Source organism: Pristis pectinata, chromosome 4 (genome assembly GCF_009764475.1).
Source record: "Pristis pectinata isolate sPriPec2 chromosome 4, sPriPec2.1.pri, whole genome shotgun sequence".
Classification (NCBI taxonomy): Eukaryota; Metazoa; Chordata; class Chondrichthyes; order Rhinopristiformes; family Pristidae; genus Pristis; species Pristis pectinata.
In genome coordinates, this window is record NC_067408.1 from 61,939,649 (window position 1) to 61,960,371 (window position 20,723).

General features: G+C 40.2%; 1 protein-coding gene across 1 annotated transcript in view; it reads right to left on the reverse strand.

Moving 5' to 3' along the window:
• Positions 1 to 495: 495 nt before the first annotated feature.
• wbp4 (WW domain binding protein 4) overlaps positions 496 to 20,723 on the reverse strand; it is a 39,067-nt gene continuing 18,839 nt past the window's right edge. The window contains exons 6-10 of the mRNA XM_052013748.1: positions 8,860 to 8,930; positions 7,151 to 7,226; positions 5,304 to 5,521; positions 2,942 to 3,114; positions 496 to 1,214 (exon numbers count right to left, since the gene is read on the reverse strand). Coding sequence (XP_051869708.1) covers positions 1,013 to 1,214; positions 2,942 to 3,114; positions 5,304 to 5,521; positions 7,151 to 7,226; positions 8,860 to 8,930 — 740 coding nt within the window. The 3' untranslated portion in view covers positions 496 to 1,012. The remainder of the gene's footprint in view (positions 1,215 to 2,941; positions 3,115 to 5,303; positions 5,522 to 7,150; positions 7,227 to 8,859; positions 8,931 to 20,723) is intronic.

Below are 20,723 nucleotides of genomic sequence, written 5' to 3' on the forward strand. Positions count from 1 at the left end.
GTGGCACAATGTCATGGTTGGTAGAGCTGCTATCTCAAAGCTCCAGTGACCCTGGTTCATTGGAGTTTGCATGTTCTCCTTGTGACCACATGGGCTTCCCCCAGGTGTTCCAGTTTCCTCTGACATCACAGGGACATACAGGTCGATAGGTCAATTGGCCACTATAATGTGTCTTTACTGTAGACAGGTTGAAAGGAATATGGAGAGAACATGTTGCTGGAAAATTAGTGGGGGAATGGGATTTGATTGTGAACCAGCATTGAAGGAGGCCAATTGACCCATTGAGATTATGCCAGAATGAAGTGTGGAAATACAGCTGCAATCAACAATCTGCCTCTCACCAGCAAAGTCAGCATAATTATCAAACAGCTTGGTCTATTTCTCTGCACTTTTAGTGTAATACTGTCAACTGTGTCTGAATCTAAAGAAACGCAGAAGCAGAAGAGCTGCTGGCAGCCCAGTGTATTGGCACTCAATAAGATCTCAAATACTGGGCATATTTCACAGTTTTATTTTTGACAGCTGTATCTTTACCTACAGAAGTTATTATGCAAAATATTTTAAACTACTTTCTGTAAGGACTTTATGTAAAGATGCGATGTTAAAATCATTAAATCCACAGCACACAGTACGGAGCTCTATTTTACCAATTATAAGCTATCACAGCATACATTATTTCCTTTTATATTTAGTACACCAAAAAATCTTAATGTCTTAACGAAAAAATTACCGAAACAAATGCAGTAAATGCTGTCAAACCAGGTATAAACCTAAATGATAACGACTACAGAAATAATGGTTTGCAAGTTCCTGTGCTCTTATTCAAAACTACCAACTTAATTCAAAACAATACCGACTTAAAAAGATACATTGTTTTTTTAAAAAAATATTGCAGTATTTTACACCAAACAAGGCCAATGAACTGTAACTGAAAATCTAGGCAGATTGTCTTTACTACAGAAATCAAAGCCAGATAACATTGTACATATTTCTGCATTATATTTTGTGATATTCAGTTATCATTTCCTTTCTGCCGAAGGTTTCTAGATTTTCCATTTTCAACTTTCCTTTTTTTAAACACTGTCTCTCCTCCTGCATCACTCCCCAGTGAAGTTATTTCTTTTTGTTTAAACTTGACTTTGGGTTCCTGGTTTACATCGAGCACTGTTGGAGCAGAGTACTCTACTGTAGGCAGCTGCAGGTCTATCTGTTCCCTGTAAAATAAGGGAAGAAAGTTAAGCACACCATGACTAATTTGTATATTGCAGATTCAACAGATTTAAAAAACTTTTGGTCAATCTGAAAAATTAAAATGTCAATAGCACTTTCCACAACCCCAAGGATGTTCTGAGGTACTGTACAGCCAGTGAAGTACTTAAATCACTGTCATAATGCAGAGAAAGTATCAACTATTTTGCACTCAGCAAGACAATCCATAAACAGCAACAAGGCAATGACTGGATTACTCATAAAAACAGAATGCTGGAAACACTCAGCAGGATAGGCAGCATCTGTGGAGAGAGAAACTGAGTTAATGTTTCAGGTCCAAGACCTCTCCTCAGAATTGGGAAAGAGAGAAAATGAGTTAGTTGCAGAGAAGATGGAGTCGAGATGGATAGGACAAAGGGAGTATCTCAGATTGGGCAAAACCAAATGAATTAATTTTGCATTAACAGGTAGATTATGCTTTTTTATTGGTGTTATATGTTGCTAATAGCAGGGCTGTGGGACATGCCCAGTAGGTCAGTCTGTAAAAACAGTGTTTGTGAAGTGCAGTGAGGGATGCAGTAAGGAGAATGCCCGGGTTCCAAGTGCCATTGGACTGTGTTCAATGGAGAGGAGAGATGTAGCCTCAGTTTAACAAAAAGACAGCATCACGCTTACGGCAGCAACATTTCACAGCAGCATGAGAGTCAGGCTGAATTATATGGTCAGTTATCCAGAACAGGACTTGAATCCACAAATGCCCAGAGGTACTGGTACCGCCCATGCTTACTGTCCCATGATCAGTTTTCTCTAGATTTCACAACTTTATCTGCAACTTCTTTCTCTTGGTTCTCCTATACAGATTAAGCAAATTATGATCACATACCTGCCACAATGAATTTGCTCTCGTGTCCACAAAGAAGTCATCTTGCTGTGATGTTACATTCATACGCAACTTTTTGATTCCCTTCAGCCTATACTGCCCCTACCAATCATTAGGCTGACTCCTCCTATATTTCTGATCTTATGGTGCCCTTACAGTCAAGCTTGACAAGTGGCTGGGAGGAAGTGACTGACAGCTGGTCACCAATTATAGAATCAAATGTTAAACCTGATCGTTCTGCAGTCCAACACCCTGCAGACTTGCTTGACATTGATATTTAAAATAAGTAACGTGGATCCTTTTAGCCACAATTCAGGCACTTTTAAAGTGAACAACTAACTGCACTCATATGGCAATCACTTGCATGACAGTTGCAGAAACAAGTTCCTTTAACAGATGGTTCAGGGAGGCAGCACTGTCTGTATCATCCAATTACTATGGAATAGCAAAAAGTCAGTAATGTGACAGACACGAGACTGCAGATGCTGATATCTGGAGCAACACTCAAAATACCGTAGGAACTCAGCAGGTCAGGCAGCATCTAATGGAGGGAAATGGACACTTGACGTTTTGGGTTGAGAGCCTTCATCTGGACTGGATGAAGAGTATTGACTCAAAACATCGACTGTCCAGTTCCAACAGTATTTTGAGTAATGTGACATATTTGACAAGAAAACAAAATGATCCCCTTAAAGTCTTCACACTTAAATAAATCAGTACACAAGGGAACAGCTAAATACACTCTGTGGCCTTATGATTCGTAGTAAAATGGAATTACAATGGGATGGAAATTTACATTTCTTTGAACAAGGACATAACCAGAAAGGGTGAGATTGGTGATCAGCTACTCACCCCTCTTCCACTCTTACAGCTTCCCATTCCCCATAGGGGTTTACATTCTTCCTCTTGAAGGCTTTCTTTGCTTCCTGTTGTTGCTCATCTTGGGGCAATGTGTTTTCCACCTCGGTATCAAGTTTTCCCTCGGGGGACTTCGCATCACTTTCAACTCCTGCAGCAATTTGCTTCTGCAATACAACAAGTTTTTGAACCTTCATTTTCTGGAATTAACCTGGTTACCAACAACAGAATCATAGAAGTGTATAGTGTTGGAGGATATGTGTCTGTGCCAGTATACTTTGGTTCTTCGCTCCATGGTTATAGCCTTGAATGTTATAGTAGTTCAAGTGGTCTTTCAGGTACTTTTTAAATATGTGTCAAGGAATTTCTGCTTCCACCACTTCAGGCAGCAGATCCCCACCACCCTTTCTTAACACTCTTCCAACAACCATATTGGATCTATATCTCCTAATGTTTAATTTACTCGATCCAGGTCTCTCATAATTTTATATTTCTCATTTAAACCTCCCCTAGTATTCCAAAGAAACCAACCCCAGCTTTGGTAGTCTTTCCTTATAATGATAATTCTCCAGCCCTGCCATAACCTCTCTAGTGCCATTGGATCCCTCTTGCATCGTACACAGTACGCCAATTTATCTTCAACCACCTTATCTACTTGTCCTCATACCTTTTGTGATCAACGCACTTGCACTCTGAGATCCTGTTCCCCTTCACTGTTGAGTGTTCCTCCATTTTGTGTATTTTAGCTTGGTTGTCCTCCACAAATGCTTTGCCTCACACTTTCCTGGATTAAATTCCATTTGCTTTTCTTTTTTAAGCCCACCTGACCAGTCCATTACTTCCTCTAGCCCAGGATTTACTTTCTATCAACCACAATACCAACTTTAGTACCACCCATTAACTCCTTAATCACAGCCCATTTACTTGTCCAAATCTTTGATAGCGACCACCAAAACCTTTCTTTCACTTAATCTCCTGTGGAACCAGTTTTAGATCCAATCTCCTACTTGGATCCCATGGGTTTTTACTTCTCCACCTGAATGACATTTGGCTAAAACTCATGTAGATGAGATTGAATGCATTACCCTCATCATCCCTCATAACCTTTTCAGAACAGTCTGACATAACTCCCCTCAAACCCGATCATCCCCGATGAACCTGTGACTTTAATAAATGAATATACTGACCCCCAGTTTTCTCTAATAATTTGTTTAGCCTGTAATTGTTTGGTCTTTCCCCTTCTAAACAATGGTAAATTAGCTACCGTCCCACTCTCTGGCACAATGTCTGTAGCCAAAGAGGACTGGAAGATGAAGGTCCAGTATTACAAGTTTGATATATAATTATCAGGCTTTATCAATTAACAGGAATCAACTAACAGGAACTATATCACCAATTAATGGATATTATAACATTTCAAATTATAATGAGAAAAAATATAGAATACAACAGATCAGTCAGTACTGGTATCAAAGGAAGGTCATTTTGACTAATTTTACTGAATTCTCCAAAATAACAGAAAGAGTAGGTAGGAGAAATGCAATTGATGAAATGCACATAAAGCTGTTCAATAAGATACCTTAGACTCGTGACTAAAGTCACACTACAAAACTGGGGAGTAAAAATGGATTGGCAACAAGAGAGTCGGGGTTCAAAGCAATTACTCAGGCTGACATGAAGCAGAAAGTGATGCTCCACAAGGGTTGGTGCTGAGACTGCCATTGATACAGTTTATATAAATAACTGGGCTCAGAAATTGGAAGTAAAATTTCAACATTCGCAAATGTATAAGAAATAGAAGGCCATTCAGCCCGACACCTGCTCTGCCATTGAATTAGATCATAGCTAATCTTTTACCTCAGCATCACATCCCCGTCATATTCCATATTCCTTAACATCCAAAAATCCATCCATCTGTATTGAATATACTCAGTGACTAGTTCTCCAAAGATTTACCACCCTCCTGGTGAATAAACTTCTACATTTCAGTCTTGATTGGCTCCTGCTTTGAAAATATGACCCCTGGTTCTATACATCCTAGCCAGGGAAAACATGTCTACATCTAGCCTGTGAAGCCCTGCAAGAAATTTGAATATTAACAATATCACCTCTCAAGCCAGTCTGCTTAATCTCTCCTCACAGGACCATTGCACCAAATACTTATTTTTGAAACGCCAGTGGATTTAGCATGAAGTGAACTCTATGTCCCACCAGTGCAGGTATATTAAACCAGTGGAAGTTCTCTGACTACTTGTGCGTATACCCACCAGATGCACAAGAACTTTGCAGGCTTACCTCATCTCTGCATGGTTTAACAACCCTGAATTTCCTTTATTGTTGAGGTAGCAGGACATACCTGGAGGGAGACATTCGTTTCACTTTGTGGAATGGAAGCCTCTGTTTCTTTAAACAACTGCTCCTCTTCTCCTGCAGAGTGATCTTCAGGGCCTTTCTCAGCAATCTCTGCAGTTGTGGATTCTTTAGCGTATCCCTCAGGCTCGGTCTTATCCTTGCCAGCTGTATCCGAGCATTCATTAGCAGAGATGAAGCCTTCCGGCTTTTCCCATTGTGATGCTACGAGGTACCATAAATAAAACTCAGTGCAAGGTATAAATAGAAATAACCAGGTTAGCAGAGCCTGCCCTGAGACAAAGCAGCCTAATGGCCCAACTCTAAGTACATGTTAAAAATCTACGGCACATCCTTCATTCAAGCAGGTCTGGTGTATCCCAGCACATGTAGGATAACTAAAGCTGGTTCAAGAAGGCAACCTTCAGGGTTGGACCTCTTATCAGGACTGCTTCTCAGTTTATTTTCTGGGGTATGGACACGTCTCTCCCCACCATCAAGAGTGTCTACAGGAGGTGCTGCCTCAAGACGACAATACCTATCAAAGATCCCCACCATCTTGGCCATGCCATCTTCCTGCAGCTACCATCGGGCAGAAGGTACAGAAGCCTGAAGTCCCACACCACCAGGTTTAAGAACAGCTACTTCTCTTCAATCATTCGGTTCTTGAACCAACCCGCATAACCCTAATCGCTACCTCAGTAATAGCAAGACTATGACCACTTTGCACTACAATACTTTTTCGCTCCAATTGTGTTTTCTTGTATAATTTTCTATAATTTATGTTTAATTTACATTTTTCTTGGGAATGTTGTGTCTCTAATGCTATATGCCTGTGATGCTGCTGTAAGCAAGTTTTTCATTGCACCTGTGTATACTTGTGCATATGACAAACTCAACTTTGATTTGGATCATTAATAACTGCAATGTTTATTGCCATTCCTAATTGTCACTGAGGTCATTATCAGCCATCTTCTTGAACCACTATAGTCCTGTATTTAGTGGTTATGATACAGTGGAGTGGCTTGCTAGCCAATTTCAGTGGGCAATTAAGTGCAACAACATTGATGTAGGTCTGGGGTCAAAGAAAAGACAGGTTTGAAGATAACAAATTTCCTCACTTTAAGGACATCAGTGAACCAGATGGATTTTTTTTTAACAACAATCGGTAATTTTATGATCACCTTTACTGTACTAGTTTTATTCTAAATTTCCAAATTATTCTTAAACTGAAATTTCAGTTGCCTGGGTGGGAGTTGAACTCATGTCATTAGATGATTAGTCCAGGCCAACCCACCCAGCTTACCTCAGCTGATCATATCAACCCGTGCCCAATAGCTAGATTGGCCTCAGCTGTACAAGAGGTGTGGAAAATTACCATTAAGACATGCAGCATTACCTTATTAAACTTCAGCAATGCCCTTGTACCCCAATGCCCAATTGTTATGTTCACTTGGCTCAGCCAGTGTGTCTAACATAGGGAAACACCATACACTAGGCAAACAGAAACCCTGTAGATTTATCAGTAGCCTAGATAGGAGACTCAAACATTGCAATAAATTGGATACTTATCTGAAGAGTGGCTCACCCAAACAAGGGGCAAATAGCAATAATCAAAATTCATACCCTATAATCTAGAATTTGTCAGCAAAACTAAAAATGGATCATTTGGTTACACCAAGGTGGAACAAGAACAGAAAATGGAATTTTAAAAAAATCTGCAGATACTGGAAATCTGAAATAAAATCAGAAAATGCTGGAAACGCTCAGCAAATCAGGGTCTTTGAACTGAAACATCAACTGTTTCTTCTTCCACAGATGCTGCCATGAACAATTCACTGTCAGCATACATACCTCTTGTTGTAAGATTGTAATAGTAGGTGCAGCCTTCTGGAGTAACTCCTTCTACCCATGAAGAGGCTGACAGGTCCTGATAAGAATGCAATAATGCAAAGAGTGAGGCAAGGTACATTTTTGGACTGTGCAAATAGACAATGTTGTTTACTGTGATGGAAACTATTATCACCAATCTGGAGACTACTTCTATCAATTCGTATCTGGCCATATCGTTATCCATTAGCGAGTTAACCAACTGTTGCAAAGTGTAACCAGGTCCAGTTACTTTCAGTTTGCCTTTGTCCCCATTGTTTCTTCAGACACTCGCAAGCTGGAGTGCATGTCAGGAACTTGCATGTTATTTAAGTTGTTTGACCGTGGCTGCCGTGCAAGACGATGACAAGCTCATGTTCAAACCAGTACATAATTATCATTGCTGTGATAAATTAGAGTTGTCAAAGGTGACTTGACTTGTTCTTCAGCATAGCAATCAATAAGATGAAATATAGTGCCCAATGCAATACACGCACATATTCAAGTGGTTTTCAAGTAATGAAATTTTAAAAACCTTGAGATCTGTAACGTTAAGTGCATGATTTTTTTCTTTAAGAAATAGGATAAGGGCCAATCTCAGAATGTGGAACTGTAATTAAGATGGACCAGGATTAGAATGAAACAAGGTGTATTTACGTCTAAAGCATCCCACCAATGCCCAAAGCACAGTATTCTGCAACTAGAAGAGGCGCGATTATTAGTAAACAGGAAAATATTGGTCAAGCTGCTGGTGTCATGCAATCTTTTTTTTTTAAGGAGCTGATAGGGTAGAATAGATTAAACTTGTTTAATGTCTCATCTGAAAAGACAATTCCACAAGTTTTTGATATACACCAGATTAATCCCATTCCATGAAAAATAACATGCACAACATTATGGGTCGAGGCTACTATAATTCCCTAACTACTTAATCATTCAGCAAATAAAAACCCAAGTCCTCCTTATGCTGCTCTCACAGCCAAAGAAATTGGAATACAAACTGCTAATTTTCATGAGAACCAGCTCCAATAAATTTACAAGTTTTTGTTAAATCTATCATGCACTTTGGCAAAGGAGATCACAACATACAGCTTCCCACCCAGAACTGTGTGAATGATAAGTTAACTGATCTCACCAAGCCTAGGCCTATACCTGGTACCCACCCACGTATAGGCAGGAAAGTAAAAGGGCCCACTGTTCCTCCCTCCCAGGATGTATGATTAAAATGAGCCATGATCCTTAAAAACCAGTGTGATTTCTCACCTGTAAAACTTCACATGCACCGGGTTCTCAACAAGCATCAAAGCACAACACACCACCACGTCAGAGATGATGTACCAGCTTCATTTTCGATGTACAGAGACAGGACATCCGAAAGCACAAGCTCGGAAAACAGTTAAAAAGGATCACAGAAGCAAAATGTTTGCAATTTTGTCAGGATACTGCCTGCTCAAACCTTATAAACCAAGGCTCCATCTTTATTCATATCATCCATGGACTATTAAATGGACTTTAGTTATAGTTTTATAAGGAGTGTACATACTTCGAACTAATTGCCTCTCCTGGCAAGCACAGGACTGTGTCTGCTGGAAGGGGCATTCAAATACAAAATAATGGTTAATGTAGAGTACTTTTGGTCCACAGATACAATAGCCCTCAACGATGTGGTAGGCAAATCCAAACCAACAATGTACCTGTTGTGCAACTTCACTCTGCACAAAGTTTGAGCTCCCTTGGAACCCTTCAGGCTTTTCCCATTGTGATTCTGTACAATGAAGAAATAATTGCCTGTGAGTCTCTCACTGGTACTTGGCCTGAACATAATCTGTATATTACAAGTTCCCATTTCCATATGGATACAAAGCTTTAGCAGTGCCTTTGAAATATAAAACACACACCACTCCATGAAAACATAAGCTAACAATGAGTTAAATCATTTTGAACAGTTCTAATAACCTTTATCATCCATGCAGTACAAACTTTAGCACTTCAGGTTAACTGAGCACAAAAAGTTCCTCTGCTATAATAGGTTAGCTCATGTATTTTGCTTCCTTAAAACAAAAAGTCACTCAAGGCTTTAAACTCGAGAACATCCAAAGAGAGTTAGATTCCGCTAGAAAAATGAGCATGACAATTTAACCACATTCAGGAAGAAAACATGCAGCAAATCTTGCGGTTACGTCATTGAGTTATAAAAACACACACACACGCTCAAAAAGCCATTGCTCTGAACCTATTGAAACAATAGCAGATGGGCTACAATGGGAATACAATTAAATAAAACATTGAAGTAAGATGTTGCACCACCTAATTAAGGAAAATACTATTAATATTTACCTTGAGTACTGCAGCATGTTATTTAAAAGCATACTGCATGGATAATTAAACAAGACAGATGCATACCATAAATTCACAAATTTACTGGTCTGCAGAAATATTAAAGATAAACATATCCAACTTGCTTTTCAGACAATTTTTCTTAACAAAAATTTATTTGATTAGAAGGATGCATTGATAATTTTTAATGTTGAACTGAAATCTCTCAAAGTGAAGGTAAGTTTTAGTACAAATCCCTAACCTACTATTTGGTTGTACATTACCTTTAAATAGAACTCATTCCCACATGTGAATCAATCCAAATTTGACACATTTTGTTGAGAATTAAGTCATGCAAAGGTGGAGACATGCAAAACCATAAGATTATTGATCCCAAATCAAGAACTTGCACATTTTGCAATACATTTTCTATTTATCATCCCTACTTAATGCAGAGGCAAATAATACACTTGTGAATAACCAACTGGAAGATTCACAAGAATGGTTGAAACAGGCCCACTGCCTCCTAAAACTTACCCACACACTGACACTTCATTTTTCCTAGTGTCACTATTTCCCCTTCCATTACTCCTGAAAGAAAATATTTATCTTTCTAGTCTCCCTCCTTCTCTGCCCACCTCCCCCTATACCCCTCCAGGAGTACATCACCATCCCTGTAGTTCATCAGTAGGGGTCAGGATCCAACAGAAGGCATTCAGTAGCACATAATCTGCTAAATTTCTGATAATCATAACTGAAGTATATAAAATGATGCGCGTCCGTGGTTGACAGTCACATGCAGAACACGGTTATATTTGAACTATATTTCTTAAGGCCAGAGTCCTGAACAACTATGTAAGGTTTACTTCAGTTTAATAGCCTTCACTGATGCTTGCTCCATTAGCAGAGCAATCTTTTTCAAGCAGGAAGGATTCACTTATGCTTTTCTTTCTATTTTTACACACAGAAGTTCACGTAATCAGAAATTTTAGTGCAATGGAACTTCTAGAAGTACCATGAAGAAAATGCTAAATGTTTTTTGAAAGTCTTGTTTGATAAGATATCTTTACTAGTCACATGTACATCGAAACACACAGTGAAATGCATTTTTTGCGTAGAGTGTTCTGGGGGCAGCCCGCAAGTGTCACCACGCTTCCGGTGCCAACACAGCATGCTCACAACTCCTAAGCTGTACATCTTTGGAATGTGGGAGGAAACTGGAGCACCCGGAGGAAACCCATGCAGACACGGGGAGAACGTACAAACTCCTTACAGACGTTGGCCAGAACTGAACCCGGGTCGCTGGCGCTGTAATAGCGTTACGCTAACCGCTACAGGTAAGTGCGTTCAGTCAATGCATTCATTTCACTTGTACAATCTGGGCATAAAAATAGTTCTCCCACCCACCCCACCCAATCCATCCGGCTGGCCATATTTTTTCCATCATCTCCACTTGATTATTAAAGGAAAACAAAATCTAAAGCACAAATAGAGAAGACCTGCACACCAAAATGCAGAGGCTTTCAATTAGTCATCAGAAGCAGGGTGGAATACTACAAGACTTGTATAGAACTCTGGTCAGTCTGCAAATGGAGTAGAGCAGTTTTGGTCACTATACCATCAGGAGGAACACTGGAGGAAGAACAATAAAATGTTTTACAGGCTGATTCCAGAACTGAGTAATTACAAGTTCCAGGAAAGATCGAAAAACTTTTTCCTTTAGATTGGAAAAGAATGAAATGACTGCATTAGAGTTCCTCAAACTTAAGATTACCTTGTACAGGAAAGCTATATGGTGGATGTTTCCATTTGTAGTTGAATTCAAAATTAGGGAGCATTAAAAATAATATGGTTACTAATAAATGCACAAAATTGGAAGAAATTTCTTCTAAGTGGGATTTGAGTGTAGAACATAGGAAATGACAGAAGCAAATACCCTGAATAATTTTAAAGTAACAGCTCATGAGAGGAAGGGAAAAGGCAGAGATGAAGTCAGTGAAATGCAAGGAGATTCATAGGGAAGATAAATGTCAGCACCAACAAGGCAAGCTGAATGCCCATTCCTTTGCATATCTAATGCAGTTTTACATAAATAAAGGAAGCCATGTGTAACTAAGTACTTACACAAACAAACCTGGATCTATTAGAGATCACATGGCAGACAGACATCTCTGAAAATGGTCAGATCAACAGAAAAAGCAGGTAATTTGGATATCAGCTGCCACAAATGCAGAAAATAAAGATTTCTTTCATGCCCAAGTTACTTCTATTATCCCTGCTGTTGCAAATTTTGCCACATTTCATAAGTTAATGTCAGTACTAGCTGGATGCATTAACCACTTATCTCCCATAGTATCACTCTTTATTAAGTCCATTTTAAGCAACCAGCTGATCTTTTTTATTTACTGTAACTGATAATCAAGACAATTGTGATAGCTTGGCCTGTTTCTTTAAAGGCCATTGCTGTAAACTGCAGACATAGCTCAGCTCTACTCAGGATTCCAATCCAGAAACTCCAGCTTAAACTGAAGGCTGATGTCCTAATGCAATTGTGAGGGTATGCTGTATACTCAGTTCTCGTCATCTATGGATCCGCATAGCCCAGGGTTTGGCCCCATGTTTCACGGCAAATTTTTCCCAACAAATATCTATAAAGACACTGGAAAACCAATCATAGCCTGCATAAATACTGTGATCAGTTTCCAGGCCACTTGTGTCAAGTGGTTCCCTGTTGTGTGCAGTTCTAATAGATAGGGTCCTGTTTACACAGCTACTCCTTGATTTCAAAGCTGATCACAGCTTGTAAATATTAATGCAATCAATTATAGTTTGTTAGCTAACTTAATTTCTTTTTAGGTATTTAAACACTTTAATGCTTTTAGAACCACAGGTGGTACAGTGGTGTAGCTAGTAAAGCCCCTACCTCACAGTGCCAGAGACCCGGGTTCAATCCTAACCTTGGGTCCTGTGTGGAGTTTTGTACATTCTCCCTGTTATCAGGTGGGTTTCATTCAGGTGCTTCAGTTTCCTCCCACATCCCAAACACACTTAGATTGGTATGTTAATTGGCCACTGTAAACTGCCCCTAGTGTGTAGATGAGTGGTAGAATCTGGCCGGGGGGGGGGGGGGGGGGGGGGTGGGGGGGGGGGGGGGGGGGGGGGGTCAATAGAATGTGAGAATAAAAAATGGGATTAATGTAGGATTGATATAAATAGATGGTTGATGGTCAGTGTAGATTCAATGGACTGAAGGGCCTGTTTCCATGCTGTATCTCCCTGTGACTCTATACAAACGAGAAGGGCCTAGTGGCATCCACATTTACCATTATTTGCAGTAAGTCTATGTCCCTATTTCATGCAGATAATGAGGACTCCATGCACTATTAAACAAAACACAATAATGCCTGGATCACTTCTCCAAACCACTTTGTAGCCTTGATTCAAGCATGAGGATAGGATGGACAGCTAGCCCCTGATGTCAAGACAGCACTGCCCGATCATGGGAACAAGGAACCTGAATAAAACTCAAGTCAGTGGGAATCAAGGGAAAAATTCTACATTGGCTGGAATCATATCTGGCACAAAAAGATGTTGGATGGTTTAAGAATAATCATCTCAGTCCCAGGAGATTGCTGCAGGGCTGCCTTAGGGCAAAGTTCAACCATCATGACTAATCCTCCATCATAAGGTCAGAAGTAAGGGGCGGTGATGTGTTTCACAACATTCAGCTCCATCAGTTCCATTTCCAGCACCTCAGATAATGAAGCAGTCAATGTCCACATGTAGCAAGTTTGGAATTAACTGGTAAGAGGCAAGTTACATATTCTCCATACCAGCCCTGGGTTAAGAATGCCTGACCCGTACATTCAAACAAATGTTTGGGAGACCAGCAAGATGGATGGGGATTGATTTGCCAGCTGTTGAGGTGCTGCAGGCATCTTCTGCCGGGTGGGAATGGGGCATTTTCACCTGCCTTCTCTCCTCACCACTGTCCTCTGAGCAGTAACAATTGGGGGCTGGGCTTAGTCAAGCAGAGTTGGGAGCACTGAGCAGACTCACTCACTGAATCAGTGGGGCTGACCAGCGGCTGCTCTTCCTGCACCTGCTCGCTTTCCTGTCACAACTGTTTCTATGATCCTCCCCCGCACACTCTTTTCATTTCTGACTTGCAACAGTTCTCGGGAACAGAACCCTGTCATAACCTGGGGACTGCCTGTACAAATGTCACGTAATGGCCAACTGCAATGAGAAAGTCCAATGACCTTCCCTTGACAAACAACATTGCCATTGACAGATCATCCACCATCACATTCTGGAGCTCACCACTGACCAGTCAAATAAACAATAATTCAAGAGCAGATGAGAGGCTCAGCCTCATCAATCTGTGGTCTCCACTGTGACAGAAATTCCCGTTGTTCTCTCCATCCTTCCCCCTATTCTACAACTTAAAATGCCCCTTTCCAAGTTTGTTCAGCCTGACAAAAAGTCATCGACCTAAAACATTAATTTTCCTTTGTTTGCACAGATGCAGCCTGATCTGCTTAACGTCCTGATGCTGTTTTGACCACAAAATATATTGTGGCTCCATCATCGAGTCAAAATCCTGGAACTCACTACCTGATGAAGATTTTCATTACAAGGATAGCAGAGGATCGAGGTGGCAGCTCAGCACTAACTTCTGAAGGACAGTTAGGGATGGGTTAATAAATCCTAAACAAGAACAAAAACATTTTACTCCCCTGAATATATTTGAGCCACAAATTAGGCACGTGCCATTTTTGGGAAGGTTTTTGGAGCAGGAATTCTCAAAAACTTCCAGATTACAGTGTATAACCATATATACTTGGCTGCCAAAATCTGCTGCTTGATTTGCAAGTAATTGAGAGCAAAGGACAGGCCTGTGATTAAAACTGCAGCTGAAGTATGGCATTATTCCTGCCAAGTCAAATGTAGCAATGTACATAGAGCTAATATACATTGCAAGGCCAACACACAAAGCATGTAACAAAGATCCAATAGTAACCTAGCCTTTCCCTGAATAAACTGTGACAGCACAGCAGGTTTCTTAGAAAAAAAGCAAAATATTGTCAGTGCATTCCTCATCCTACTAAATATAACCACTTTGTAAGGAAGAGTCATTTTATCTCCTATTTCATCACTGAGAAATCTTCACCCTTCAAGAAAAATATATCAAAGGATAAGTGTTTGAAGCAGACACTGATGCAGGTCTCAGAGGAGATTGCCAACTAATGGAATTAATTTTTGGTTGAAACAGGCCAATGAGGAGAGAGCAGGAGGATAAGATTAATTTGGATTTATTGCAGGGCTATGGGGAGAGCGAGGCAGTGCCCCAAATTGCCTCACCTGATTGTAACTATCCATGAATGTCATCAATTTATTTGACAATGAATAATTGGCTTGGTGTTTTACCACCCCACCCTCTCCTCCCCAACCAGTAACTGCTTTGTTACTTCAGTTGGAGGTGCTGGATTCCTGTTCTTCCACATTCTGTTTGGGTGGTATATTATGTTTGAGGAGCTCAAACCCAATCCCACTTGTAGACAGAAAGGACCAGGTGCTATTGAATCAAAGCACAAATAGGCTATTCTAACTAATTCTCCAAACATACTGCAGTCCATTCTAGTTAATCTTCTTGGGACCTTCTCCAAGGCTTTTATGAACATTCATCAATATTTATGAGCATTTATTGCACAATTCCTTAGGAACTGAAATCAAAATTTCAGTCTGCTGCTGCAGAATGGGAAAGAGTTGGGGAATAGTACAAAACTTGTACCAAATGTACAAGAATTCATTCATCCTTGGGGAAGCAGTGAAGAAGAAATGAAGACAGGAGATCTGTGAAAGCAAAAACTTGGTGAGGTTTTGGCACATTTTGTGAACTGCTTTCAGAACAGCTTTTCATTAGGTTAGAAATTTTTGCACAGGTGTCCTCTCCGACAGCCGACGGAAAAGAAGGAGGAATTCAATTTGATAGAATTATTAATGAGGCATCAGCATGTTAAGGCAGAGCAAAAACGCAATGATTTAAAAAGTAGTTGGCAATGAGTATCAGCTGGATACAGAAGAAAGCTATTTTAATTAATCTTCATTTATCAATTGACGCGACTCCAGTGCATAATTTGAACTTAATTTCTTATGGCCTGGGGATGTCATGTGATGAACACCTGAACATCTATGATTGTACAGCTTTACATACAGCTCAAAGGGACAGGCTATTTTAACCTTTGAGACAAATGTTCAGAACTTGTGATAATCATTCAGTTTGAACTGACGTGTGCTAAACTGAAAACAGATATTCACAACACTACCCCCATTCCAAAATTGCAAGGATGGGCCTCTGTTCTTTTAATGATGCACAATCATCCACTTCACTTTGCATCCTCCATTTACGTGGGAATTATGACTAAGCAGTTATATACCTGTGGAAGGGTAATCCAAACCCCTGAAGGCACAATTACATTGTGCTTAAACGTAAATAGTAATGTTTAATAAATGTGAACATGTTATCAATTAGAAATCACTGAATAGAATGACCTTTAACTAACTTGAGATTCCTTTCCTGCAGAATGTTTAATTTGTAGGATGCTGGAACCATTTAATTTGGCTTTGCTTCTCATATAATGGGAAGTACATAGCCTTAGCTATGCAAGAAAACACTGGCTTCTACAAGCAACAGTATGATGAACATAACAATCCTGTTTTGTGGTGGCAAATAAAATGGGGGGGGGGGGGTGAGAGAAACAAATCTGATGAATCCCATCAGAATGGCAAATCAAATACAGGCAATCCATAACAAGAATTCATTGCTTTATAATTCCAAAAGACAGGCCCCTTACTAATAACTTTAAGCACAAAACTTCAGAAATTCCTAAAAGTCAGAATAATGAACACATTAAAGTGTCTAACTATAAGGAAGGAGGTCCTATTTCTGCACCATTTTCAAACAGCTTGATAAAATAGAACTCCAATTTGTACTTTTCCAAAATATGCAAAGCTGATCAGAACTACTGTCAGATACCACAAGATCTACCAGAAGATGAAATGGCTTAGTATAACACCAGTGCATTAAATTCTGTACAGCAAAAAGGCGTCCTGGCATAATATTTTTGACCAATTCCAGAGTTTTAGGCTCCAGAGACCAGAAATAAAACTCAAAGTCTGCACAGATTGGAAATTAACACAGCATTTGATACCACTCATCTAGTGCTGCTTGATTAGGCAGATGCTGAAGACCGATCAGTCTTCAGTCTAAGTACAAAGCATTTTTAGCTGAGAACCAAACTGGTGGTTTTCCTCAGCTAAAATAAAGACAAGCAGTTTAAAAGATGAGCAAATAGAAGACACAGAAACATCTTGTGCAGTACATTGCTTCTTCTGACGCCGTCAAAGGAGGTTAAGGTATTCTGATGCAAGGAGAACGCAAAATTAAGCACAAGATTTTCACCGCCTCATCGAGAATAATGGAGTTGACCAAGATTCAATAGCTTGGATTGCTCTGGGTTTCACTCGCAGTTCTGCATGGAATTGCCAGCATTTCTCAGCATCAGTAATTTTCAGAACTTCTCTATGAACTCAGAAGACCCAAACATCCTGACCATACATCTCCAACCATTTCCTGCAGCACTCCAATGCTGGATCCTCCATGGAACCAACCCCATCTAGTAAACCAAGCTTTTGAATACCTGTCAGATATCCATTTAATCTTTTCTACCTAGGAAACTCATTTTCTTTAGTCACCATAAAGAACTGTTGTTTTGTGACTCACTCATTGGATGTGGACACTGCATTTTTATCACTTCTTACCGAAGTCTGTGACCAATCTCTGCGCTTTCAATTGCATTGTGAAGTTTATGTCATCAGCAAAATTTGAAACAATGACCTGCATACCTGAGTCCCAGCCATTAATATATTGAAAAGAGTTGCTCAGATACTGCATACTCTTCACCAGCCCATGGGGAAAAAAAATCATCACTACCCCCTGCTTCTGTCCTCTACCCAATTACATTCTTACACAAACAATACCCTATTAATCACTTAGAACTCAATTTTGCTAAAGTCTTTTTATGGCACTTTATCAAATGTGTTTTGGTAATCTATTCACAAAAAGTTGACCATCATAGTCAGAGTACTACAGCACAGAAACAGGCCCTTCAGCCCATCTAGTCCATGCTGACCAGATCTTCTGCCATTTACCTGCACCCAGGCCATATCCCTCCAAACCCCTCCCATTCACGTACCTATCCAAACCTCTCTTAAATGTTACAATTGAACCCGCATCTACCACTTCCGCTGGCAGCTCATTCCACACTCTCACCACCCTCAGTGAATAAGTTTCCCCTCAGATTTCCCTTATATATTACACCTTTCACCCCAAACCTATGTCCTCTAGTTCTAGTCTCACCCAACCTTAAGGGAAAAAGCCTGCATGCATTTGCCATATCTAGACCCCCCCCCCCATAATTTTGTATACCTCTATAAGATCTCCCATCATTCTCCTGCACTCCAGGGAATAAAGTCCTGACCTATTCAACCTTTCCCTATAACTCAGGTCTTCCATTCCCAGCAACATGCTTGTAAATTTTCTCTGCCTCCTTTCAAGCTTTCCCGGAGGTAGGTGACCAGAACTGCACACAATACTCCAAATTCAGCCTCACCAACATCTTCAACATAACATCCCAACTCCTGTAGAAAATGCCCTGATTTACGAAGGCCAAAGTGCCAAAAGCTCTCTTTACGACCCTATCTACCTGTGACACCACCTTCAAGGAACAATGGATCTGTATTCCCTGTCCCTCTGTTCTACCACACACCTCAGAGCCCTGCCATTCACTGTGCTAGTCTTACCTTGACTTGTCCTCCCAAAGTGCAACACCTCACACTGGTCTGCATTAAATTCCACCCACCATTTTTCAACCCAGTTTCCTAGCTGGTCAAGGTCACACTGCAAACTTTGATAGCCTTCCTCGCTGTCCACTATGCCCCCAATCTTGTTGTCATCCGCAAATTTGCTGATCCAGTTTACCACATCATCATCTAGACCATTAATGTATATGGTAAACAACAGATCCAGCACCAATCCCTGCGGCACACCACTAGTCACAGGCCTCCAGTCAGAGAGAGAACCATTTACTACCACTCTCTGGCTTCTCCCGCTAAGCCAATATTGAATCCAAGTGGCTACTTCATCCTGAATTCCAAGCAACTTAACCTTCTGGACCAGCCTCCCATGCAGGACTTTGTCAAAGGCCTTGCTAAAGTCCATGTAGACAATGTCCACCGCCTTTCCCTCATCGACCTTCTTGGTAACTTCCTTGAAGGACTCTAAGATTGGTTAGACATGACCTACCACCCACAAAGCCAAGTTGACTATCCCTAATCAAGCCCTGCCTATTCAAATACTTATATATCCTGTCCCTTAGAATACCTTCCAATAATTTACCCACAACTGACGTCAGGCTCACTGGCCTATAATTTCCCAGCTTATTCTTAGAGCCTTTCTTGAACAATGGAACAACATTAACTATGCTGCAGTCCTCTGGCACCTCATCCTTGGCTAAGGACATTTTAAATATCTCTGCCATGGCCCCTGCAATTATCAATCCTTATCAATCCTGTTACTTCAAGGACTTCATTCAAAGTAGTTAAAGTCAAATTGCCTACATCAAATCCATGCTGACATTTACTAACACGTTTTCCCCCAAGTCCTCAATTGCCTTTAGATGTTCTCAATCACTGCTGAAGTTGAGCAAATTTGGCAAATATCAAATTTTCCCCATTCTTCATTTGAGAACCAAGTTGCGAGAAACAAGGCTCCCAAGTTGGAAGGTTTATTGCACATATCCTCAGATGTGGTCTGGTGCCTGGATATCCACTAGAATCCAAAACAAAATGCTCCCAAAAATCTAGCTGGAGAGAAAATTTGAACTGCTGCCCTGAAGTAAAAAGGTTAGCTCTGTGGCTGCAATACTTGGGCTATATAGACACCAGATATACTCAGAAGTTTTACACATTACTAGGAAGACAAGAGTGTCACAGTGATTTCCAGTCTCCTGAGTGCATTCCAATAACAATTTCAGGAGGATACTATGGCAGCCAACATGAAAACAACCCTCTATATTAACACATTATGTATTTCAAATATTTATCTGAACAAAAGCTCCAATAAATGTTTGATTATATGTTCCGGATATGTACTTTGTATAATTTTCCTCCAACTTGTATGAAGCGATGGGCGAGCACAGTTCAGATATGCAGATACATAACAATCCAAATAAATCACCTTTTCTCTCAAGCTACATCACTTGATACTTAAACTATAGTGCAGCAAACCCTATTTAACTCATGTACAACTCTACACAAGCTACTATAGTTAAACAGAACAACTTTTGTTCAAAAAAGGAATGTTTCCACAAGGCAAGTTCAAATATGAAGAGATGTGACCAAGCAAAGTTCAGTGAGGAGGTTTTTACCAGTCAAACATTTTCTAAGTTTATAAAATGCCAAAGACTGAAGTTGAGAGTTACACAGTTTGAGCCAGGGAAAAAAAATAGGTGTTGGGATTAAATGATGGAATCCAATTACAATATATGGAGGCTGCAACTTTTAGTAGATGGAAAGGAATAAAGCAAAGTAATGATGACCCTAATAAAAGATAAAGTAGTGGTTAAACAAAAGGAGTGTCAGCTATCAGATAACCAGCTTCCTGTTATCTGCTTCAGGGATAAAGGAGGAGCATCTCTTATAAATTATTAAGAACTTGATGGACTGCAGGAGTGGTGGCTAAGAAAAGTGGATTTTTGGAAAGAAACTGTGATTCTTTAAAGTTTCATGGGCATTTCAATAACAAGGTGAAGAGTGCCGATGTACATGGTTTAAGAAGCCATGAGACTTTTGCTGCTACTAGGCCTTATGAGACATGCACTGAGATTCTCACTCTCAAATCAAAGAAAATATATCAAATATACCAAAATACGTGAAGGAGATCAAGACAATGATTCAGAAGAGCGCAAGATGGAGAACAAAACATCACTTGGGGACAAGAATAAAATAGACAGACATCTCTGTTGGAAGAGACGCACAATGACTCGCTCTGCCAGAGAGGCTGATGGCAAATTATTCCAGAAAATATAATGCAACACAAAAAGCACAGGAGGAACTCAGGTCTCCAGAAAAATATAATAACAGAGTTCTAGAGTACACATCTGGATAGTCTGCTGGTGGA